Here is an 18,436-nt window from a genome sequence, read left to right as displayed (position 1 = left end):
AAAATACATAATAATCAACACATTATACAAATGTGAGTTATCAATTCTGTGATAAAGAAAAGTGATATTGTGATAATATGATAGAATATTTATTTTGAAACGACAAGCTGACTTTGAAAAACGTCAAAAGATAGAAAATATACAAAATTAATTTGTAATTTATTTTCTTTCTTGTGAATGTATAGCTATAATGATTTTGAAAAAAATCAATGTGGCTCATCGATACTGCAGATTGATTTTGAAACATAAAAGTATCGTATTATTACACACAACAAATAATGTGAAATATTGTAGCTCAACTATAAAAAAAAAAAATGAATATAAATTTAATGGTCCCAGTTTAAAAGATTTCATTGCAAAAGATTTACCTCAAGAACAAACTGAACTTGTAAATAATGAAGATAAAATTCCATATGTGGATGATATGGTCGATTTTGGACAAAATAGAAAAGGTAAACAATTAAAAAACAAATCTTTTTGTTTGAAATTCAAAATATCATATTGATTTTCTTTTATTAAACTCCATGGTTTGTTTTTTTTTTTTTTAAAGTATATATTGAAGTATATGGTTGTCAAATGAATGTTAATGATGCCGAAATTGTATGGTCTATATTACAAAACGAAGGTTATATAAAAACAAACAGTGTTAATGAAGCAGACGTAGTTTTACTTGTAACATGTGCTATTCGTGATGGTGCTGAAAATAAAATATGGACACGTATTAAACAATTACGGTCAGTTAAACGGTGGAGAGGTAAATTGGACCCATTAAAAGTTGGAATTTTAGGTAAAACCTTATTTATATTGAAAAAAAAAATTGTTCATCATTTATTTTCATAAAACTTCAATCACTGTTGTTCATATTTTAGGATGTATGGCAGAACGATTAAAAGAAAAACTGGTGAATGATACAAGGGGAGCTGTGGATCTTGTAGCTGGTCCTGATAGTTACAGGGACTTGCCAAGACTTTTAGCAAAAACTGAAGCTGGACAAAAAGCAATTAATGTTTTACTATCATTTGATGAAACTTATGCTGAAATAAAACCAGTTAAGTTAAATGAAGACAATGTTACTGCATTTGTGTAAGTCAATCATTTTTTTTAACAAAAAAATGTTTACTAATTATGTAAATATGATATATGTGTTTTATTGTGAAGAATAAATATACTTGCATTAATATATTATGAATTGTTTTTACTACAATGGAGATTAGTCCAATTATCTTAATAATTATAATAACTCCTAAATATATCTTTAGTGGTTTTTATATGAATATTATTATTTATTTATTTTTTTTACTAAAAAATTATTAGTTAATAAATTAAAAATTTTATTTCCAGATCTATAATGCGAGGTTGTGATAACATGTGCACTTATTGTATTGTTCCTTTTACCAGAGGCCGTGAACGCTCTAGACCTGTTGAATCTATATTAGATGAAATCAAATATTTATCAGATAAAGGCTTTAAAGAAGTAACTTTATTAGGTAAGTGTTAATTAATGTATGAATATATCATTATTACCTATATTACCCATTCATTTTTAATATTAGGTCAAAATGTAAATAGCTATCGAGATTTGAGTTCTTCTTCATATTTTATGCCTTCAAATAACACATTAGCATCAGGATTTAAAACTGTTTACAAAGAGAAGAAAGGCGGTGTTCGATTTGCTGAACTATTGAGTAGAGTATCTGATATTGATCCGGAAATGCGAATAAGATTTACTTCACCACATCCAAAAGATTTTCCTGATGAAGTTAATACTTAATTTAATCGTTAGTATTTATTGAATCATTTCATGTTTTATTTTTATTATTCAGGTTTTGGATGTTATTTTGGAGAAACCTAATGTATGCAAAAATTTACATTTACCTGCTCAATGTGGAAACACAGAAGTCTTAGAGAAAATGAGAAGAGGTTACACTCGTGAATCATATTTAACCTTAGCTCAACATATAAGAGATCGATTACCTGGTGTAACATATTCTAGTGATTTCATAGCTGGGTTTTGTGGTGAAACTGATGAACAATTTGAAGATACTATTAGCTTGATGGAAACTGTAAAATATCATAATGCATTCTTATTTGCTTACAGTATGAGAGAAGTATGATGTATATTTTTTTGTAAATATATTTATAATATTATATTAGGCTAAAATATCAAAATGTATTTGACAGATAAAAAATAACCCAGAAAAATTTAGAAATGACTTAGCTACTAACCAAATGATTTACTTTGTCATTATTTTATATACATTCTGGCAATGTTGAAAATGTCAATTCACAAAGACTTTATCATTACATTAGACTAAAAACTTTTTGTAACTATTATACAATTTTATATTAAATATAGAATAAAATCAAATAATAAATAAGTAATAACTTTTAATAGTTTGTATAAATAATAAAAAGGTACCAAAAAGTCTTTTATTTAATAATTACTTAATATTTCATAAAATTATAAATAGTTACCTAATGATAGCTTTATAATTTTGAATCCCAATTTAATATACTAAGTGTTATATTCAAGACTGTGTGGTAGTTGTATAAATTAATACTCTAAACATATCAATTTTTTTTTTAATATTTTACAGAAAACAACAGCATATCGTCGTTATAATGATGATGTTCCAAATGAAATAAAAGTAGAAAGAGTAAAAAGAATGTTTAGTGTATTTAGAAGAGATGCAGAAATTTTAAACAGACAATTTGTTGATACTGAACAGCTTATTTTGATTGAAGGTGTAAGTTAATATTGTTGTAGTTTTAATTACTGGCCATAAATAAAATTCATAAATTTAAAAATATTATCTTTAATAATTTATGAAACTCATTAATATTTTTAAATAAATTACAAATTTTTTTGGTAACAGTTCTAACCCAGCTTTGATCAAAATATAATTGCTTTTATATTCCTAACTAAAATGGCAAAATGAATTTATATCACAAATAAAGAATTAATTACATTTTTGAGATTTATTGTACACAATATTTTAACCAAATGTATTGTTTTTTCTAATTAAATCTTAAAAATGTTTTAATTCTGTTTTTATAAAAAATGTTGATAGATGAGAAAATAATAACTATCTACTATAGAAACAAGTCTCAAGTACTTTTAATTTTATACTTATCATAATTTATAAAAACTGTGTTTATAAATGTGTTAAAATTAGGAAAGTCGTAGAGGTCCAACTCAACTATGCGGACGAACGGATGGAAATATAAAAGTAATTATTCCAAATACCAATTTACCAATTGAAGAATCTTCGTTTAATCAAGACATTAAACCTGGCGATTATGTTACAGTAAAGGTTAGTACTTATTTATTAACTATAATATATATTTTACATATTATAGTAAATCATTAAAATAATAATAATTGTATCCAGCCGTAATTCAATTTTGTAATTTTATTTTTAGATAATTGAATCGAACTCACAAGTTTTAAAAGGCAAGCCTCTGCGACATACAAGTCTCCAAGAATATGAAAAAATAAGGCAAAATTCATTAAAGAGCAAAAATGTCAGTTTTTGAACGTTTTATATTAATTGAAGTATGAATAAATATTATTTAATTGTTATTTGTGCTTATATATATAATAATACAAATAGGTGTATTATTTATAACACCTATATATTGTTATTTATTTTGATCCAATAATTAATATCAGTAATTAGGTATATCATCATCTATTATTATTTATTGATATATCACTGTGTTATGATAATTTTTTGTTATAAATTATATTTATTGAATTTAGGTAATTTATGTTGGTTAGGTAGTAACATACTTGTATAGTTGGTATTTTAAATTTGATTAGTGCTGTTCCAAGTACAAATGTAAACAGTTTAAGACAGTTTTATCACAGAAAAAAAAAATTATTTATTTTACAAATAAAAGATTATAAGAACATTGAACGTTACATAAATATAGAGTAAATATAAAATAATGTGGCATGAAAATAATTATTTACAAAATAAAATAATTTGTTTTATTGTAAATAAATAAATACAATGTGGTGATCAATATTCAAGGTTTGCATGTTTTGTTAGGAAAAAAACATATAATTCTAATCTAATGGTAAGTGTAATACGACATACACATAATATATTATTTTAAACTAGAATAATACATTCATAAAAAATATTTTTAGTGCTGAAACAATAGGAAATTTTTGTTTAGGAAAATTAATCTTACTTATTTGACTTTTAGTGTTATGAGTTTTAACTTGTGACTATTAAGAATTTTGGTTTTACTTTTTTTAATGTTATGTTTTAATTATACTAATTACTAATACTACAACGATTTAAATATACACTGTAAATGATAAAACTAATGAGACTGGCACCAATTTTAAGGCTAAACCTCTAGGCCAGTTTCTGCACCAGCACCAGCACGTCTTGTCTACTATATTTACGACATAAACCATGTGTTGTCGCGTTCAAATGTTTATCATACAAAATTTATTTACATACCTATTATTACTATTAATTGTATACAATATTGTACATACATTATATATTATATAAGTAGGTAAATTATTTCCAATATTTTGTTGATGAGTTTCGTGCACTGCGATTGTCACTGCACGATCAAATGGGTCTTCTATGGCGTAATCCATAAGTCATAATTTCCATTTTCAATACGATAATTTCCGAATTTCCACTATCATCATTTGTATTTTATTATGCACCTACATAATAATTAAACAAACAAAACTATTTATTATACCGTTTAATTTACTTCTGCGATAAAATAGTGAATATTTCTAATCGACGTCTCGTATGTAAATATCTATTAACTACCTACCTATTTGTTGTGTTCACGAACGAGCTTTTGTTGATAAAATATTATACGGCCGTATAATTATACCTATAAAATCTGATTAATATTTATTTATACCTATTAAAGTATCAAGAAAATATTGAATTGAAGGTTGGTAATTTAAGTTATATTATGACGTAGATGGTAGATAACGTGAGAAGTTACACTCGTATGTTCATGTGTAATGTTTTCAATAATAACAATGTTATTTACAGCATTTCTTGGACGTTACAATTTACAAAGACATAGGTAGTTGTCCTATACAATTATAAATATTATACTTACACTATTGTCTATTATTTAATTACTAAACATTTTATTAAAACGTAAAAACTGTGTAGTTATTAAAATGTCTGTAATTTAATACATCTCACGTGATTTCATAAATTTAGGTAAAAAAAAAGTTAATTTACATGGTTGCTATCTATAGGCTATAGCTGTCACAAAAACTACACGTATTAAGTACAGAATATAGGTAGGTAACATCTATATAATCGGAAATAATTTTAATCAATTCTTCTATATACATGATTAATTAGAACCTACGGTTTCATGACATAGGTTAAAAGAAAACTTTTAAATGTCATCTCAGTGTATGCTTATAAACTTGTAATTTTCAAATTTTATACCAACTAAGAAATAATATATTATTTTTTAATTTTATGTACGTTAATAGATTTTTTTTACAAATTGAAATACAAATAAATACCTATATAATTGATTAATATTAATATTATATATATTTCGTTTTTACCGTAGGAAAGTATATATAATGTCTCCTATCAAGAAGAAAGTGGTGATTGTCGGCGACGGGGAGAGCGGTAAGACGTGCCTTTTACGCGTATTTTTCGAGGATATTTTTCCAGAGGTGTACGTGCCAACGGTGTTCGACTATTATACGACCGTGATCGAAGTTGACGGGAAAAAGGTAGAGCTCGACCTGTGGGACACTGCCGGCCAAGAGGATTACGATAGACTGCGACCGCTATCGTACGGGGGCACGGATGTAGTGATCATATGCTATTCGATCGACACACCCAAATCGCTGATCAACGTAATCGACAAATGGGTGCCGGAAGTGCGGTATTTTTGCAAGGAAGTGCCGGTGATACTGGTAGGCAACAAAAAGGACATCCGCGATAATCATTTGCAGCAGGACATCGATCTACCGCAGTCAGACCCGGTCGACGAGTGCAACGCGACCGAAGTCACTGGGCTGCAGCAGACGACTGCTAAGCACGATGAGGTCGCAAATGCGGACGTGCCGAAGAACGAGATGGAAGTGTGCGGGTTTTCGGCGGACGGCCGATTCACGCTAGAATCTGACGGCGGGAAACCGCGTACAACGGAAACGGTCGAGGAGCTTCCGGTGGTTCGGGCGACATCGGATGTCTGCGGGGGCGTGATGTTCGTGGCTGCAGCAAGGCGACAAAACTTCGACGAAGTATTGAAAGTTGACGAAAAAGCTGTCATCGGACCAGAACCGGGAAAATCTGTAGCGACCGCTGCAGAGAATAACAACAACCCGGACAACACGCCGAGAAAAACTACCGTCAGGATACCGGAACATAATGCCATGATTACCAAAGAGATTGGTCAATCAGTGGCCGACGATATAAAAGCTTTCGCGTTTTTAGAATGTTCGTCGAAAACCAAAGAGGGAGTTCGTGATGTTTTCGTTGCCACTGTGAAAGCGACAAAACGGACTTCCAAGCATAATGCCCAGTGCATTTTACTATGAACACAAGATAAATAATACTTCGTTTAATATATATATATAGAGGTATGTAGATGTATATATGTATATATAATACCAACTTCGAGTGCGTCTTTTACCTGTTTGTTTAATATTATATGATTATCGTAGGCGGAGTTATAGAATGTATTGGAAATGCTTTAGAACACTCCGGACATCATTTCTACGGTTTTTACGCGTGTGTTTAATTTTAATTGACGTTTTGTGTAAATAATAGCCATTTGTATATTTAAAGTATGTAATTAATCATTGTACACATACATTTAGAAATGTAGACAATTTTTTAAGGTTATTGTACCTACTGCTTAAATATTTATTTTGTAGAATCGGTTGAGCGTGTTCCAAGACGATTTTTACGCCATCACAACATTTAAACTAAAATCCATCCTTTTTACATTGTTATTTGAAATCTCTTGTTTGTTGGTATGCCTATACTGAAAAATGATATGTTTTATGTCTGAACTTGTAAATAATGCATTTAAATGGTTTGATAACTTGTACTAAATTTACTGAAATCATTAAATTTTTATGTTCCTCAATATTGGTCGCGTTTTTTATTCTATTCCATCGTACTTTTTATTGCTTTATAATAATCTCCTTGGTCGTACCGGTTAAAATAATATTAAAGTATTTTTAAGAAGTATTATTTCAAACCACCTTACATTTTAGGTGACTTGAAACAACGGTTATATTTTTTCCAATTTTTAGACCTTGATTTATGCAGTTTTTATTTTTCTGGGGTCTTACATTATAATATAGCAAATTTATGTTTTGTACTTATTATTTATATAATTTATTTTATCTGTGATGTATTTTTTTTTAATTTCAGAATAAGAAAATTATGTCAAAGTTGTATAAGTCATCTATAGGATATCGTATAATACAGCAATCATAACCATAACTCAGACTTTGTTTCTGTTTCTTAATTTTTTGTTTAAAATTGATCACTGATTTTATTTGCGCGATTCAGTAATCAAGGATTTAATAAAGTAATTATTAGAAATGGTACGGCGAAATGTATATGCAATTTTGCTACAATAACTTGTCATAGGGTAGTAGGGAAGTTGTGTAAGGTATTTGCAATTGCTAAAGGCACACGCTGCAGCGGTGGCGGTAAAATTGTGTTCGAACTCATTTTATTTATATTTAATTCAACTAAATTTCCTTCAGTTACAGTTAAAAGTTAACAAAAAAAAAAAAAAAAAAATTAACTAGACAAGTTAAAAGTTAAGATGCAAAATAAAATAAACTTAACTCAGTTAAAAAAAGTTAATTTTTTTTTCAAGTCAATTAATTTATGTCATAAATAGCACTAGTATTTTGATTTGTACAAACATTTACCATAAGACGCTTAGTACTGTGTAAACATAAAATTTAAAATTATTATTAATAGTACATACTAAATTGTTACTAGAAACTTATAGGTTACATCTATACATGAAAAAATTTAACTTAATTTTAAATTTTTAACAAGTTAATGCCCACTATTGGTAAAACGACGATCGATTGTAGAACAACTGCTCTGGTCGGATCCGAACGACAGAATTCAAATTAAAAACAATAAACAGCAAGAGACAGACAGAAAGAATCGTGAACTATAAGCAAGTGTCATGGAAGCATCGTGTGTATGTCACGCCCTGTTTAGGACCGCGGCATCATAATCGTGCTTGAGGTATAAGGTCTATCGTACACAAGTCGATCCTTACTTTAAGGCACAGGATAAAGTAAACTTATAGTAGCACGATGTAGAGAAGACTCTATCAAGAGAATTCTCTACGTCGTGTTTCTAGGTTTATTTCACTTTTAGCCTTTGGGTTGTAAGCATTTCTCGGGACCAGTATTGTCGTCCGAAAAATCCAGAGGGTTGCCGTCGGCCACGACGCAGAGAAGACCAGTTTCTCCACATCGTGCCGTACGGCCATGATACTGCTCTGCCCGATATAATATGCTACTGGTTTGTCCGCCAGAGCGCGCTCCTGATCAAACCTATACGACAAAACGCTAAAGTTTGATAAAACAAATAACAAAGGTTCGTCGTATAATTTTTTATTTTGTTTTTTCGTCGATAATTACGTACGGTATAATATTGTATATTATATGGTTAATTTTTAAATATGTTACTTAAATTTATTTTACTTACTAACGGCTATACCTATTACTGTTATAATCCGAAGGTTCGACAGGTTTTTTTTTTTGTTAGTGCGGCCGGGCGGGATCTCGATGTTGAAAATTTAAATAAAAAAAAAAACATCGTTACGCCGGCGGCGATCTTCGCGGGCGGGCACGGCGTCGGCACTCGGCGGGCGGTAAGCCGGCAAAGGGACCGCGAAGTCGAGTGACCGCGGATCGACGTTTGACGGAGCGAAAACCGCGTTTGTGGTATCAGGGTCCCATGCGGTAGGGGCCGTTCGCCGCGACGTGTCGTCGCCGGACTCGTACGTCAACGCGTCTCGACGACGCGACCGTACCGCATGCGCTCCTGGTACTGTCGGTCTGACAGTTTGCGTTGAACACTCGCACGGAATAGGGCCGACACGAAAAGTGGCCGATTTGTACCGCGACCCGTTGCGGCTTCTCTACCCGTTATCCATAATATTATTATAAACCTGATACCTATTTATATACCTATCATAGTATTTATATTTTATATTTTATTGTTTTGTTGTATTATAATATTTATTTTATTAGGTGCTGGTCTAGTCTATTTTTTTTTATACATTTTTTGTAGACGCAATGTTTTAGGAAAAATCAAATAAACACAATTTTAATAGTTTTACCAAAATTATTACGAAATATAATTGGGGGCTTAGCCACTCGTCTCTCTAACCCACTCGGCGGCATTTTTCCACTTTTTTATTACTCGGTTAATTCGATAAGTACTAACTACTAGGATTTAATGCCATTGATTGGTCACGTTCGAGTTTCTCAGTTAAATGCTAACTAATTGTCTAAATTCTTTTCTACCTACCAACCTACCTTTGTATTTATTGTATTTTCATCTCGTCATAAGTCAACTAATAGTCATATAATCAACTTACTTTACGCATGTATAATTGCGAGTTGTCATGGGCACAACTAGACCTCTAAAACATGGCGTGCTAAAACTGTTGCTTATTATTCTTCAGAGAAATCGAATAACTTTTTAATTTCATAATCATATTAAATAGATAAAAATATATTACACATTTTAAATCAAAATAATTTTTCTGAGTTTCATGGTATTTCACTAAAACAATAATAGTTGGGTATAAAAAAATTAGAGGTGCTCAGAGCTGTGCCGTTAAGATTTAGCGCCCGGGGCAAAATTAAAAATATTAGCCCCCTTATATTCAAAAAAAAATTTTTTGGCGCCCCCTTTAAACAGTTTAAACCATGCGCCCGGGGCACATGCCCCCTAGGCCCTCCCCACGGCACGGCTCTGGAGGTGCTAAACACCCTTTTGCTCCCCTCTAGTTGCGCCACTGGTCATATCCCAAAATAAGTCGAGGAAAAGTTTGCTCAAGAGGACGCTACTCTTGCATGTGATAATATGCACAAACAACTTACCAATTTTGAGGTCAACAGAACTAATCTTGTGTTGTTAACTTAAATATTAGAGCGAAATTGGCCTGTAATTAAACTTAAAGGAAATGTAATCTGTGAATCCAATATTTTAATTTTTAAAAGAATTATGGTAGTATGCAAGACATAAAAATATGAAAAATGCTCATAATTTGCTTAATAATTAAAATAGATAATGTGTTTTTACCTACAAGTTTGATAATAAGTCAATTTTTTTTATTTTTTAATATTTAAAATTTTAAACTTGTACCACAGTATTTGGATGTGTCTCTTAAACTATCTTGTGGTTTTGCAGTTTTTGTAGAAAATTCCTTACAAGACTAATTACACGAAAAAAGAAAAATGGCAGACTTGAGTATAACAGGACTACAGGAGCTTGTAGAAATATCACCACCAGTACACTATTATTGGTTAATTTGAAGAACATTTTAATTCAAAATGTATGGAATTTAGGAGGTTAAAACTTAAAAGACCAATTTATGACAATATGGATATATATTATATATTATTAATTCAAACAATTCTTATTGGCGTCATCTAGATTTTAAAACAATCAACGATGCATTTAATAGTATAGACATTTTAGGTACAGTCAATTTTTTTGTTTTTGGAAAAAAAAAAACAGTTTATTGCAATTACAAGTTGTGATAGTTTCTTTTTACAAAATTAGACATATTTATCATACAACATAATATGTTGTATGATAATTAATATTATGGTAGACAGTTTTGTCAGTTATAGTATTTACTACAACTATAGGTTAACATACAAAAGATTATTAGAAGTATTATTTACTGTTGTTTATTATTTTTATTTTGTACAATATACCCACGTTTATTCATAGTACAATGGTTAATTAAGATTACTTGTAGGCTTACAGAATAAGGCAGTAATTATGTTTACTCAAAGACTCAAATACAATAAAAAAAAAAAATAAATAATATTACAAAAATAACATAATTTGATGCTTATAAAATAATACAATTATATATCACTTAATTTTAATTTACCTTCATTTATTGTTAAAAATGATATATCAGCTAAAGTTTGTTCACATATGGCTTCACCAGCCCTTTCCCATACCTGAAAACATTTTTTGTTCTTATTTAATAAAATGCTATTATTTAGTCATTTGAAATGAATAATGGTATATAGTCTACATACTCCTTTATATTTGAAATCATCAGTTTGCGGTGGTGGATATTTGAAATTGGGTCCAAAGTTTAAAGACAGGGTACAATTTTTGTACAAAGATACTGTAGGAAAATATTTTCCGTCATATAAGTCTACAGCACTTTCATTAAAACATTCTCCATTTTTATAATATATTATTTTACTCCCAATTAGTGGCTTCAAGCATTTAAGTGCATCACGACTACTATCTTGAGACTGTTCTTCATAATATAAATGGCTTTTGAACTTTATCAATATCTAAAAGAGCATACGAAACACTATATTTTAGTACTATTTAGGAGTCATTATTATAGTTTGTAAATATTTATAATCAAAATTAAATACCAAATCTTTATGAGTTGGTGGAAGAGATACCACATTGCTAGGAAGACATATCATTATGCCTAATGTATCGCCTTCACCAAAACCGCTACTATAATGTTTTCCACGACTTTCATGGAACACTGTACCTTTTCTTTAAGAATTAATTAAAGATATTTTAAAATCATTTTATTTTTAATTAACTTAGGTTTTTGTTTTTGAATGTTAATTACCTAGATCTCCACGAATAGCCAAATTTATCATATCCTAATGGTGCTTGTATGTTTGCAAATTCTTGGCTCCATCCAATACGGCAAGCCGAATTTTCGGGCATTTCTTCAACTGTTGTCTCCCAATACCAATTTCCACTGGAAACACCTTAAAATAAACTATATATATAATTTTTTTTTTTATAAAATAAATAATAATATACAATCATTACTCACTGTGTGTAGCTCGTACCATACAATATCCTTTCTCTCCAGTTACTGATAACCTGTCTTCAGAAATATGTAGCTGTGGTGCACGATCATGTAAAGCCAACAATACTTGGTTTGGGCAAAGGGGCCTATATAACCATCCCGGAATCAATTTTCCAGCAGACTCGTTAGACTCATCAAATTCTTGTCTAAATGGAGCATGAGGATCTGGTTCGGCTAATATATATTTATAACCATCTTTGTTGAATGGATGTTCAAGTGGATAACCATGAGCAGGCAATTTGACATTTGATTGATCTCCAGCACTTCTACCCTTTTTACCACTACCTATTCCGCTAGTTCCATCACCAAGTGTTTTTCTTTTAGCGCCTCGTCCTTTGAGACCAGTTGTGATGGCTAAAGAATATAACAATGATAATATATCATAAAATATTAAAATATAATTTTTTTTTTTTTTCTAAATAAAATTTAATTTACAATCTTTACAAACAAAGTATAATAAGTGTGAAGACTATTTTACAATGACATTTATTAAGTTTTTAGAGTTTTATGACATCTTCAAAATTTACAATTTTAGGATAGTCAAAAGCTTCAAATTAATAATTTTTTTTCATAAATTCAATATATTCTCTAAATATACTCTATGTAGTTTATACAAGATATAGAATTAAATTAAATTCTAACTTACTAGGTTGAATTCCAGTTTCTGTAACTTTAAGATGGCCCCCTTTAATCATCGCTTCATAATTTGGTTTGATTTGTGAAATGTCAAATAATAGCTTGTAAGATTGGGAACCATTTTCACCATTTACTACACCGAACAAAACATCTGTTTCTTTTACTAATGATCTCGTAATCTAAAATTATAAGGAAACATAGTTATAATATTTTATAAGTTTATAAGAGGTAAAATAAAAATAAACATTATTAAATATTTATCTTTAAATTTTTTTTATTGTTTCATTATTTAGTTAGAAGTATTAATTACATACCGTTGAATGCCATGACTGTGTAACTCTTCTTGCAGTTGTAGTCATACTCTCCCAGTGTGATTCAATAAAAGGAATAATATCTTTATCCCTCGAGAAATAAATTTGAGGGTTTCCATTTTTAATAGTTTCCTGCATTAAATTTCCAATTGCAGTAACACACATTTGTGGAAACACTAAAATGTTTGAAATAAATTTAATAAAAATAAATTTAATATATGTTTGTATAAATCAAACTTACTAGCTGGATTTTTTTTGAAACTTTCTAGACCAGTGGGTGAACAGTTTTTACAGACAAATATATAATTCACCATAAACGGAACCAATTTACCCAGTTGATATCCGATACAGGATTCATGATACCAACGATTACAGTTGGCACATAACAGTTCAATAATATTGTAATTTCTTTCTTTATTGCTAAAATAATATAATAAATATAATAATATTTTTAATACTAGTATGTAATATAAATATATAAAATATCATATTTAATTAATTGATTTGTATAATGATTAAAAATGTTTTAAACATAATAAAATTGTCTATATATTGTAATTTTATTATTTATACTCTATTCAGAATGAGATGTAACCAGTTTTTGTTAGCAATAGTCAGACAATAGACAATTACTTCAGAACGCAGCCATGGCCATGTGCATAAGGTGGCTGTCAAGGTATGATCTTATTTTGAATAGCTTATATAAAATATACCTACATTAATTTAAAATAAGAATTTACAGTTAGTACCTATAATATAATGAAAATAAGTAAGTTTGATATATTAATTTAAGGGTAATACATGAAATGAATAACATGATGAGAAAATCACTTTATGATCTTGGTATCTATATTTATTCTTTAATTTTGACAAAAATTTTAACTAAAAAAAAGTCATCAAATAAATATATAATATTATAGCTTGTTATAGCTTAAATTTACTAATTTCTTAGTTAGATTGATTTGCATTTACTAATCAATAAACTTACCAATAACAGTTGACAGTTTGATTACTATTTTCAGGAATTTTATTAGTAATTGGTGTAGATTTAGTGGTATTATCTCTGAAATTTTCTTTGGGCACATCATTACCATTTGTCGAGATCACTTCAGTTTTAATTGGTTCAGTAGGAGTTTTCAAATCAATATTATCATCCATTTTAATCACAGTCTATAAATTTACCTCTGAATTTACCTGTACAAATTAAATAAAATTAATATATTTTATTATCATTGTTAACTAAATATATAAACTAGGTAAAAAAAACTGTGAATTTCAATTCTTAATTAAAATGCTATTTTTAAAAATAAAAAATTCTATAATTTAACTATTTAATATGTTAAAATGAAGAAGCAATTAAATATATATTTGCATTTAGTACAAGCAATCACTATACATCTAGGTACCTAGTTTAATTTTGTGAAGAGTACTTCTTGATGATAGTTAATATTTGTCTTTTCTAGTCAGACGACTCCTCTATCAATGGCTAATTGCTATTTTTATGTAATGAAATAAGTAAAAACTAATAAGAGTTTGCCTATTGTTGCTAAGAAATACTCTTAATATAAACGACAATAAGTAGAAAATCATAGTTCGGTAAGAGCATAGAACAAAAGTACTAGGAAGATCATCAACAAAATAAGTGTATAAATTATTTAATTTATTTTTTCAAAGTTTTGAATAAGTTTAGGCATCGTATTATGAAACGATTATATACCTAAAATATCATAATTGGTATTTAATAATTCTATTTCAGTTACTTACTAAAAATTTATCACTTGGAATACCAACAATAATTGAACATCAACTAATAGATTATCAATGCTAAAAAAAAAATGATTTAGTAAAAAATTGAATACCAAATTAAAAATTCAACGGAATGTTTAAAGCAAAACTCGGTGTTAAAATTAAAAAACGATAAGTATTGAATAAAAATATAATAATAATAAAATTATAGGTGGTTCGAGTTTTTAAGAAACAAGAAAATACTTAATATTTTCAAGCCGTTAAAACTCCTCAGCCCGATACCCTAAAGACACCGCTAAAACAAACCATAAACACTGAACAGTAAACACTAAACAGTCCTTAACTTACTGGACACCGACAATAATTGATAGTGAGTGGTAATAGATACCGTTCGGGAAACAGTCGACTAAGTCTTCACGCCAGTTGTACAACATCGTGCTCCACGAATCCTGACGATAATAATAATATTGTGTTCATGACTGACGATTATGGTTTTAGAATTTTAGATGGAAAATCTATCGAAATAAATTGTAAAGCCGTGCTGACGAGTCGTCGATGTCGGAAGCGCACATCCAGTGGAAATAATCTTGAAGTGTGACGTATTGACGTCCACCGTTTCGATTTGAAAGTTTTTGAAAAATCAAGAAGTACATACAATTTTGTGTACATCTTGAACAGTGTTTTTAGTCTAATATTGTTGTTTTTTTGTTTGAATAAAAACGACATATTTGTAACGATAATAATAGGTGTTTAAAGTTCAAAAATGCACAAAAATGAAAATTATAATATAAACATGTAACAGGTTCACTTATTTAAAATTGCACATTGTCGTTTGGTACAATATGTCCACATGGTCGAAAATTCGTGCAACGACGACGACGACGTGGTGATTGTAGACGATAATAAAATATAATTGATAAGATTCGATGTCAAAACACATAATATAATTAATAATTTATGTCTGTGGTTGAGAATTAAGATTAAATATTAAATATTTTAATAGGGTTGTAATTAATAATTTGATTCGTATTCGATCTACATTCCAGGAGATTTTTTTTTTAAATTGTATAGATACCCAACAATCGGATTATACAAAAAAATGACTGGTAACGAATAAAATATTTATTTTTATATTATATTTTTTTGTTTACCTATTTAGTTTTAATTTAATTAATTGATTTCTATTTTTACTTTTAGATTTAGTAAAACAAGCAGAGTCTTATGAGGCAAATGAATTGTTTGACATTAAAAACTCGTACTACATTGGAAACTACCAACAATGTATTAATGATGCTCAGAAAGAACCGGTATTTGATTATAACTTTTATAATTTATAAATATAATTAATTTAAAGTGTATAGTATACAATTGTTGCTTATAGTTTTAGATATTTTCTATTGTTATTAATTTTTAATTTTTTTTTACTTTATAGCCAAATTATGGAAATTTACGTCTTCAACGGGACATATTTATGTACCGTGCTTACTTGGCTCAAAAAAAATATAGCATTGTCCTAGCAGAAATAAAAGCTGATTCACCTCCAGAACTAAAACCCTTTAAACTGTTAGCCGAATATTTGCAAAATCCTGGTAATAGGTAAGATTTTTTTAGTACAATTTGTATAGAATTTAAAAACACTAATAGTGATATTTAATTGTAAGTTTTATCTTTATTATTATAAGTTTACTTTTTAGTTTATTTTTCGGAAATTAATTAAAAATATTTCTATTAATGTATGAAAATATAGTTATCATAAAAATATTTTTCTAAGCTTTGCTAAATTAAAACAATTTTTTTTTTGAGTTTGAATATTGGTTTTAACACATTTCAAATTATTTATTTTTTTATCTCATGCAGTTAATGAACATTATTTTATTGAACCTTTAATGAATCAAATTAAATAGAAATCACAGACATTCATAGAACACCATTGTTATGTAAGATCTATGGAATGACACTTGTCTAATTTTTTGAAATGTTAAATATTTTAAATAAACATAATTAAAGAAAAATAAGAAATACTATTTATATAGTGAGTAGATTGTGGGCCAAACAAAAACAGTATAGAAATTTAAACAAAAGTTTAAATAAAAGTTTGATAGGCATAGGATTTAGAAGTAATATTAATTATTGTTCATTTAATAGTTATATAATTTGAAAACTAATTCTGAGTAAAGTTCAGGTTTTTAAAAAGAAAGAAGTTTTTAAATATTTGGTCACTTTTAAGAAGTATTAATGCTTAGTATTTATAGAATAATGCAATGTGTATGTTAGAGTAATTTTGTGTTAATATCAAGTTTGAGTACTTTAACTTAAAACCTGAACTAAAAAGTTATATTTAAAACAGTTTAGTATAATAAATGGTTTTATTTTTATTAAATATATTTTTAGGAGTTCAATTTTGAAAACTTTGGAACAAGAATTGGAAAATATGTATGAAATTAATCATTCTCTTGTAATTGTTGCAACAACAATTTATAATCATGAACATAATTATGAATCGGCTCTAAGGGTCCTTAAAAATGATGACTCTCTTGAAGGGTATGTATTTGTAAATATAAGATAACATTTTTTAAATTTCTTATTGATAAATATGTATATTTTTATTTTAGTCTGACATTGTCTTTGATTATATATTTGAGAATGAATCGAGTAGATTTAGCTTCTAAAGAATTTAAAAAGTTGAAAGATAAGGATGAAGATGCTACATTAACACAAATGGCACAAGCTTGGTTAAACTTGGCATTGGTAAGAATCACGACAGTCATTGAACTAAAATAAACTAACTTAGATACTGTACAATAAATATTTAAATTGATATTATTTGATTGTATACAAAATATTCTAGTGATAATAAATGATGTATTGGTATATAGGGTGGAGACAAATTGCAAGAAGCTTATTACATATTTCAAGAATTAACAGACAAATATGGAGTTACTGCTTTGTTGTTGAATAGTCAGTCAGTATGTTATATTGGTCAATGTGAATATAAAAAAGCTGAGATCACATTACAAGATGCTTTGGAAAAAGACAGTAACGATATTGATTCCCTAGTAAATTCTTTATTCATTTCTGTTCATACAAAAGTCTCAGCTGATGTAAGTTACTGTTATGGACTTACATTTACTATTTAGTAAGTTTTCTTTCTCTTTTGTTGCAGGTTGCCAAAAGACAGCTAAATATGTTACGAGATGCTTATCCTAATTCTGACTTCATTGAAAATTACAATAAAAAAGAAGCTGAATTTGATGCATTATCACAATCATACCAACAATAATATTAGTCTAATAAAAAGTTATATTATCTAAACACTTTATAATGTAAAATATATTATATTATTTTTATTTACTTCAAAATGTTAATTTATTTTATAATTTGAAGGAGTATTATATTCAAATAATAGATTCATAATATAATTCAATAAATTTTTTTTATGGTATTTCGATTTTTACTTTCAAGTTGAAAATGAGTTCATGTCTACAGATTAGGTGTGAATTATGTTTTTAAATTTATTTTCATACTTGGAATGTATTATTATTATAATGTATTGATGTACATATATTATATTATATATAGGCAATATATATATATATATATATATATACTATGTGTGAATGTCT

The 18,436-nt window shown here is 28.3% G+C and overlaps 4 protein-coding genes across 5 annotated transcripts; 3 read left to right on the top strand and 1 right to left on the bottom strand.

Moving 5' to 3' along the window:
* The first annotated feature begins 109 nt into the window (after positions 1 to 109).
* Positions 110 to 3,556, top strand: LOC114127765 (mitochondrial tRNA methylthiotransferase CDK5RAP1). The gene is made up of 9 exons (XM_027992083.2): positions 110 to 452; positions 551 to 787; positions 870 to 1,083; positions 1,342 to 1,487; positions 1,554 to 1,759; positions 1,824 to 2,108; positions 2,598 to 2,747; positions 3,177 to 3,314; positions 3,424 to 3,556. Exons 1-9 carry the CDS (start codon positions 191 to 193, stop codon positions 3,535 to 3,537), a joined length of 1,752 nt encoding a protein of 583 aa, XP_027847884.2. The 5' UTR covers positions 110 to 190; the 3' UTR covers positions 3,538 to 3,556.
* A 2,043-nt stretch (positions 3,557 to 5,599) lies between these two features.
* LOC114127766 (ras-like GTP-binding protein Rho1) lies at positions 5,600 to 7,124 on the top strand. The gene is made up of 2 exons (XM_050199953.1): positions 5,600 to 6,610; positions 6,695 to 7,124. The coding sequence occupies exon 1, from the start codon at positions 5,600 to 5,602 to the stop codon at positions 6,566 to 6,568; it is 969 nt and encodes a 322-aa protein (XP_050055910.1). The 3' UTR covers positions 6,569 to 6,610; positions 6,695 to 7,124.
* Positions 7,125 to 10,929: 3,805 nt separating this feature from the next.
* LOC114127768 (set1/Ash2 histone methyltransferase complex subunit ASH2) lies at positions 10,930 to 15,146 on the bottom strand. Of its 2 annotated transcripts, none has more exons than XM_027992088.2 (10): positions 14,832 to 15,146; positions 14,056 to 14,261; positions 13,309 to 13,487; positions 13,071 to 13,243; positions 12,767 to 12,935; positions 12,085 to 12,474; positions 11,872 to 12,016; positions 11,663 to 11,792; positions 11,309 to 11,575; positions 10,930 to 11,227 (listed from the first exon to the last, which is right to left on the bottom strand). In XM_027992088.2, exons 2-10 carry the CDS (start codon positions 14,223 to 14,225, stop codon positions 11,129 to 11,131), a joined length of 1,722 nt encoding a protein of 573 aa, XP_027847889.1. In that variant the 5' UTR covers positions 14,226 to 14,261; positions 14,832 to 15,146; the 3' UTR covers positions 10,930 to 11,128. The 2 variants fall into 2 exon arrangements, with proteins under 2 accessions (XP_027847889.1, XP_027847890.1); XM_027992089.2 differs by lacking the exon at positions 14,832 to 15,146 and adding an exon at positions 14,474 to 14,626.
* Positions 15,147 to 15,737: 591 nt separating this feature from the next.
* LOC114127763 (coatomer subunit epsilon) lies at positions 15,738 to 18,164 on the top strand. Its single transcript, XM_027992081.2, has 7 exons — positions 15,738 to 15,919; positions 16,011 to 16,120; positions 16,246 to 16,409; positions 17,205 to 17,354; positions 17,426 to 17,561; positions 17,690 to 17,914; positions 17,977 to 18,164. Exons 1-7 carry the CDS (start codon positions 15,913 to 15,915, stop codon positions 18,091 to 18,093), a joined length of 909 nt encoding a protein of 302 aa, XP_027847882.1. The 5' UTR covers positions 15,738 to 15,912; the 3' UTR covers positions 18,094 to 18,164.
* Positions 18,165 to 18,436: the final 272 nt, after the last annotated feature.

This window comes from Aphis gossypii, chromosome 2, assembly GCF_020184175.1.
Source record: "Aphis gossypii isolate Hap1 chromosome 2, ASM2018417v2, whole genome shotgun sequence".
Classification (NCBI taxonomy): domain Eukaryota; kingdom Metazoa; phylum Arthropoda; class Insecta; order Hemiptera; family Aphididae; genus Aphis; species Aphis gossypii.
Note: the sequence above shows the minus strand (reverse complement) of the source record. Positions and strands in the feature narration are given on the sequence as shown.

Bases quoted from the DNA above. Each gene is read 5' to 3' on its own strand.
- LOC114127768 (XM_027992088.2), bottom strand. From the start codon at position 14,225: ATGGATGATAATATTGATTTGAAAACTCCTACTGAACCAATTAAAACT. The intron at 13,488-14,055 runs GTAAGTTTATTG...ATATTATTTTAG, and splicing joins CAAACTGTCAACTGTTATTG to CAATAAAGAAAGAAATTACA. The intron at 11,228-11,308 runs GTATGTAGACTA...AAATGTTTTCAG, and splicing joins ATGATTTCAAATATAAAGGA to GTATGGGAAAGGGCTGGTGA.
- LOC114127765 (XM_027992083.2), top strand. From the start codon at position 191: ATGATTTTGAAAAAAATCAATGTGGCTCATCGATACTGCAGATTGATT. The intron at 453-550 runs GTAAACAATTAA...TTTTTTTTAAAG, and splicing joins TTTTGGACAAAATAGAAAAG to TATATATTGAAGTATATGGT. The intron at 3,315-3,423 runs GTTAGTACTTAT...TTTTATTTTTAG, and splicing joins GCGATTATGTTACAGTAAAG to ATAATTGAATCGAACTCACA.
- LOC114127763 (XM_027992081.2), top strand. The intron at 16,121-16,245 runs GTATTTGATTAT...TTTACTTTATAG, and splicing joins ATGATGCTCAGAAAGAACCG to CCAAATTATGGAAATTTACG. The intron at 17,915-17,976 runs GTAAGTTACTGT...CTTTTGTTGCAG, and splicing joins ATACAAAAGTCTCAGCTGAT to GTTGCCAAAAGACAGCTAAA.
- LOC114127766 (XM_050199953.1), top strand. From the start codon at position 5,600: ATGTCTCCTATCAAGAAGAAAGTGGTGATTGTCGGCGACGGGGAGAGC.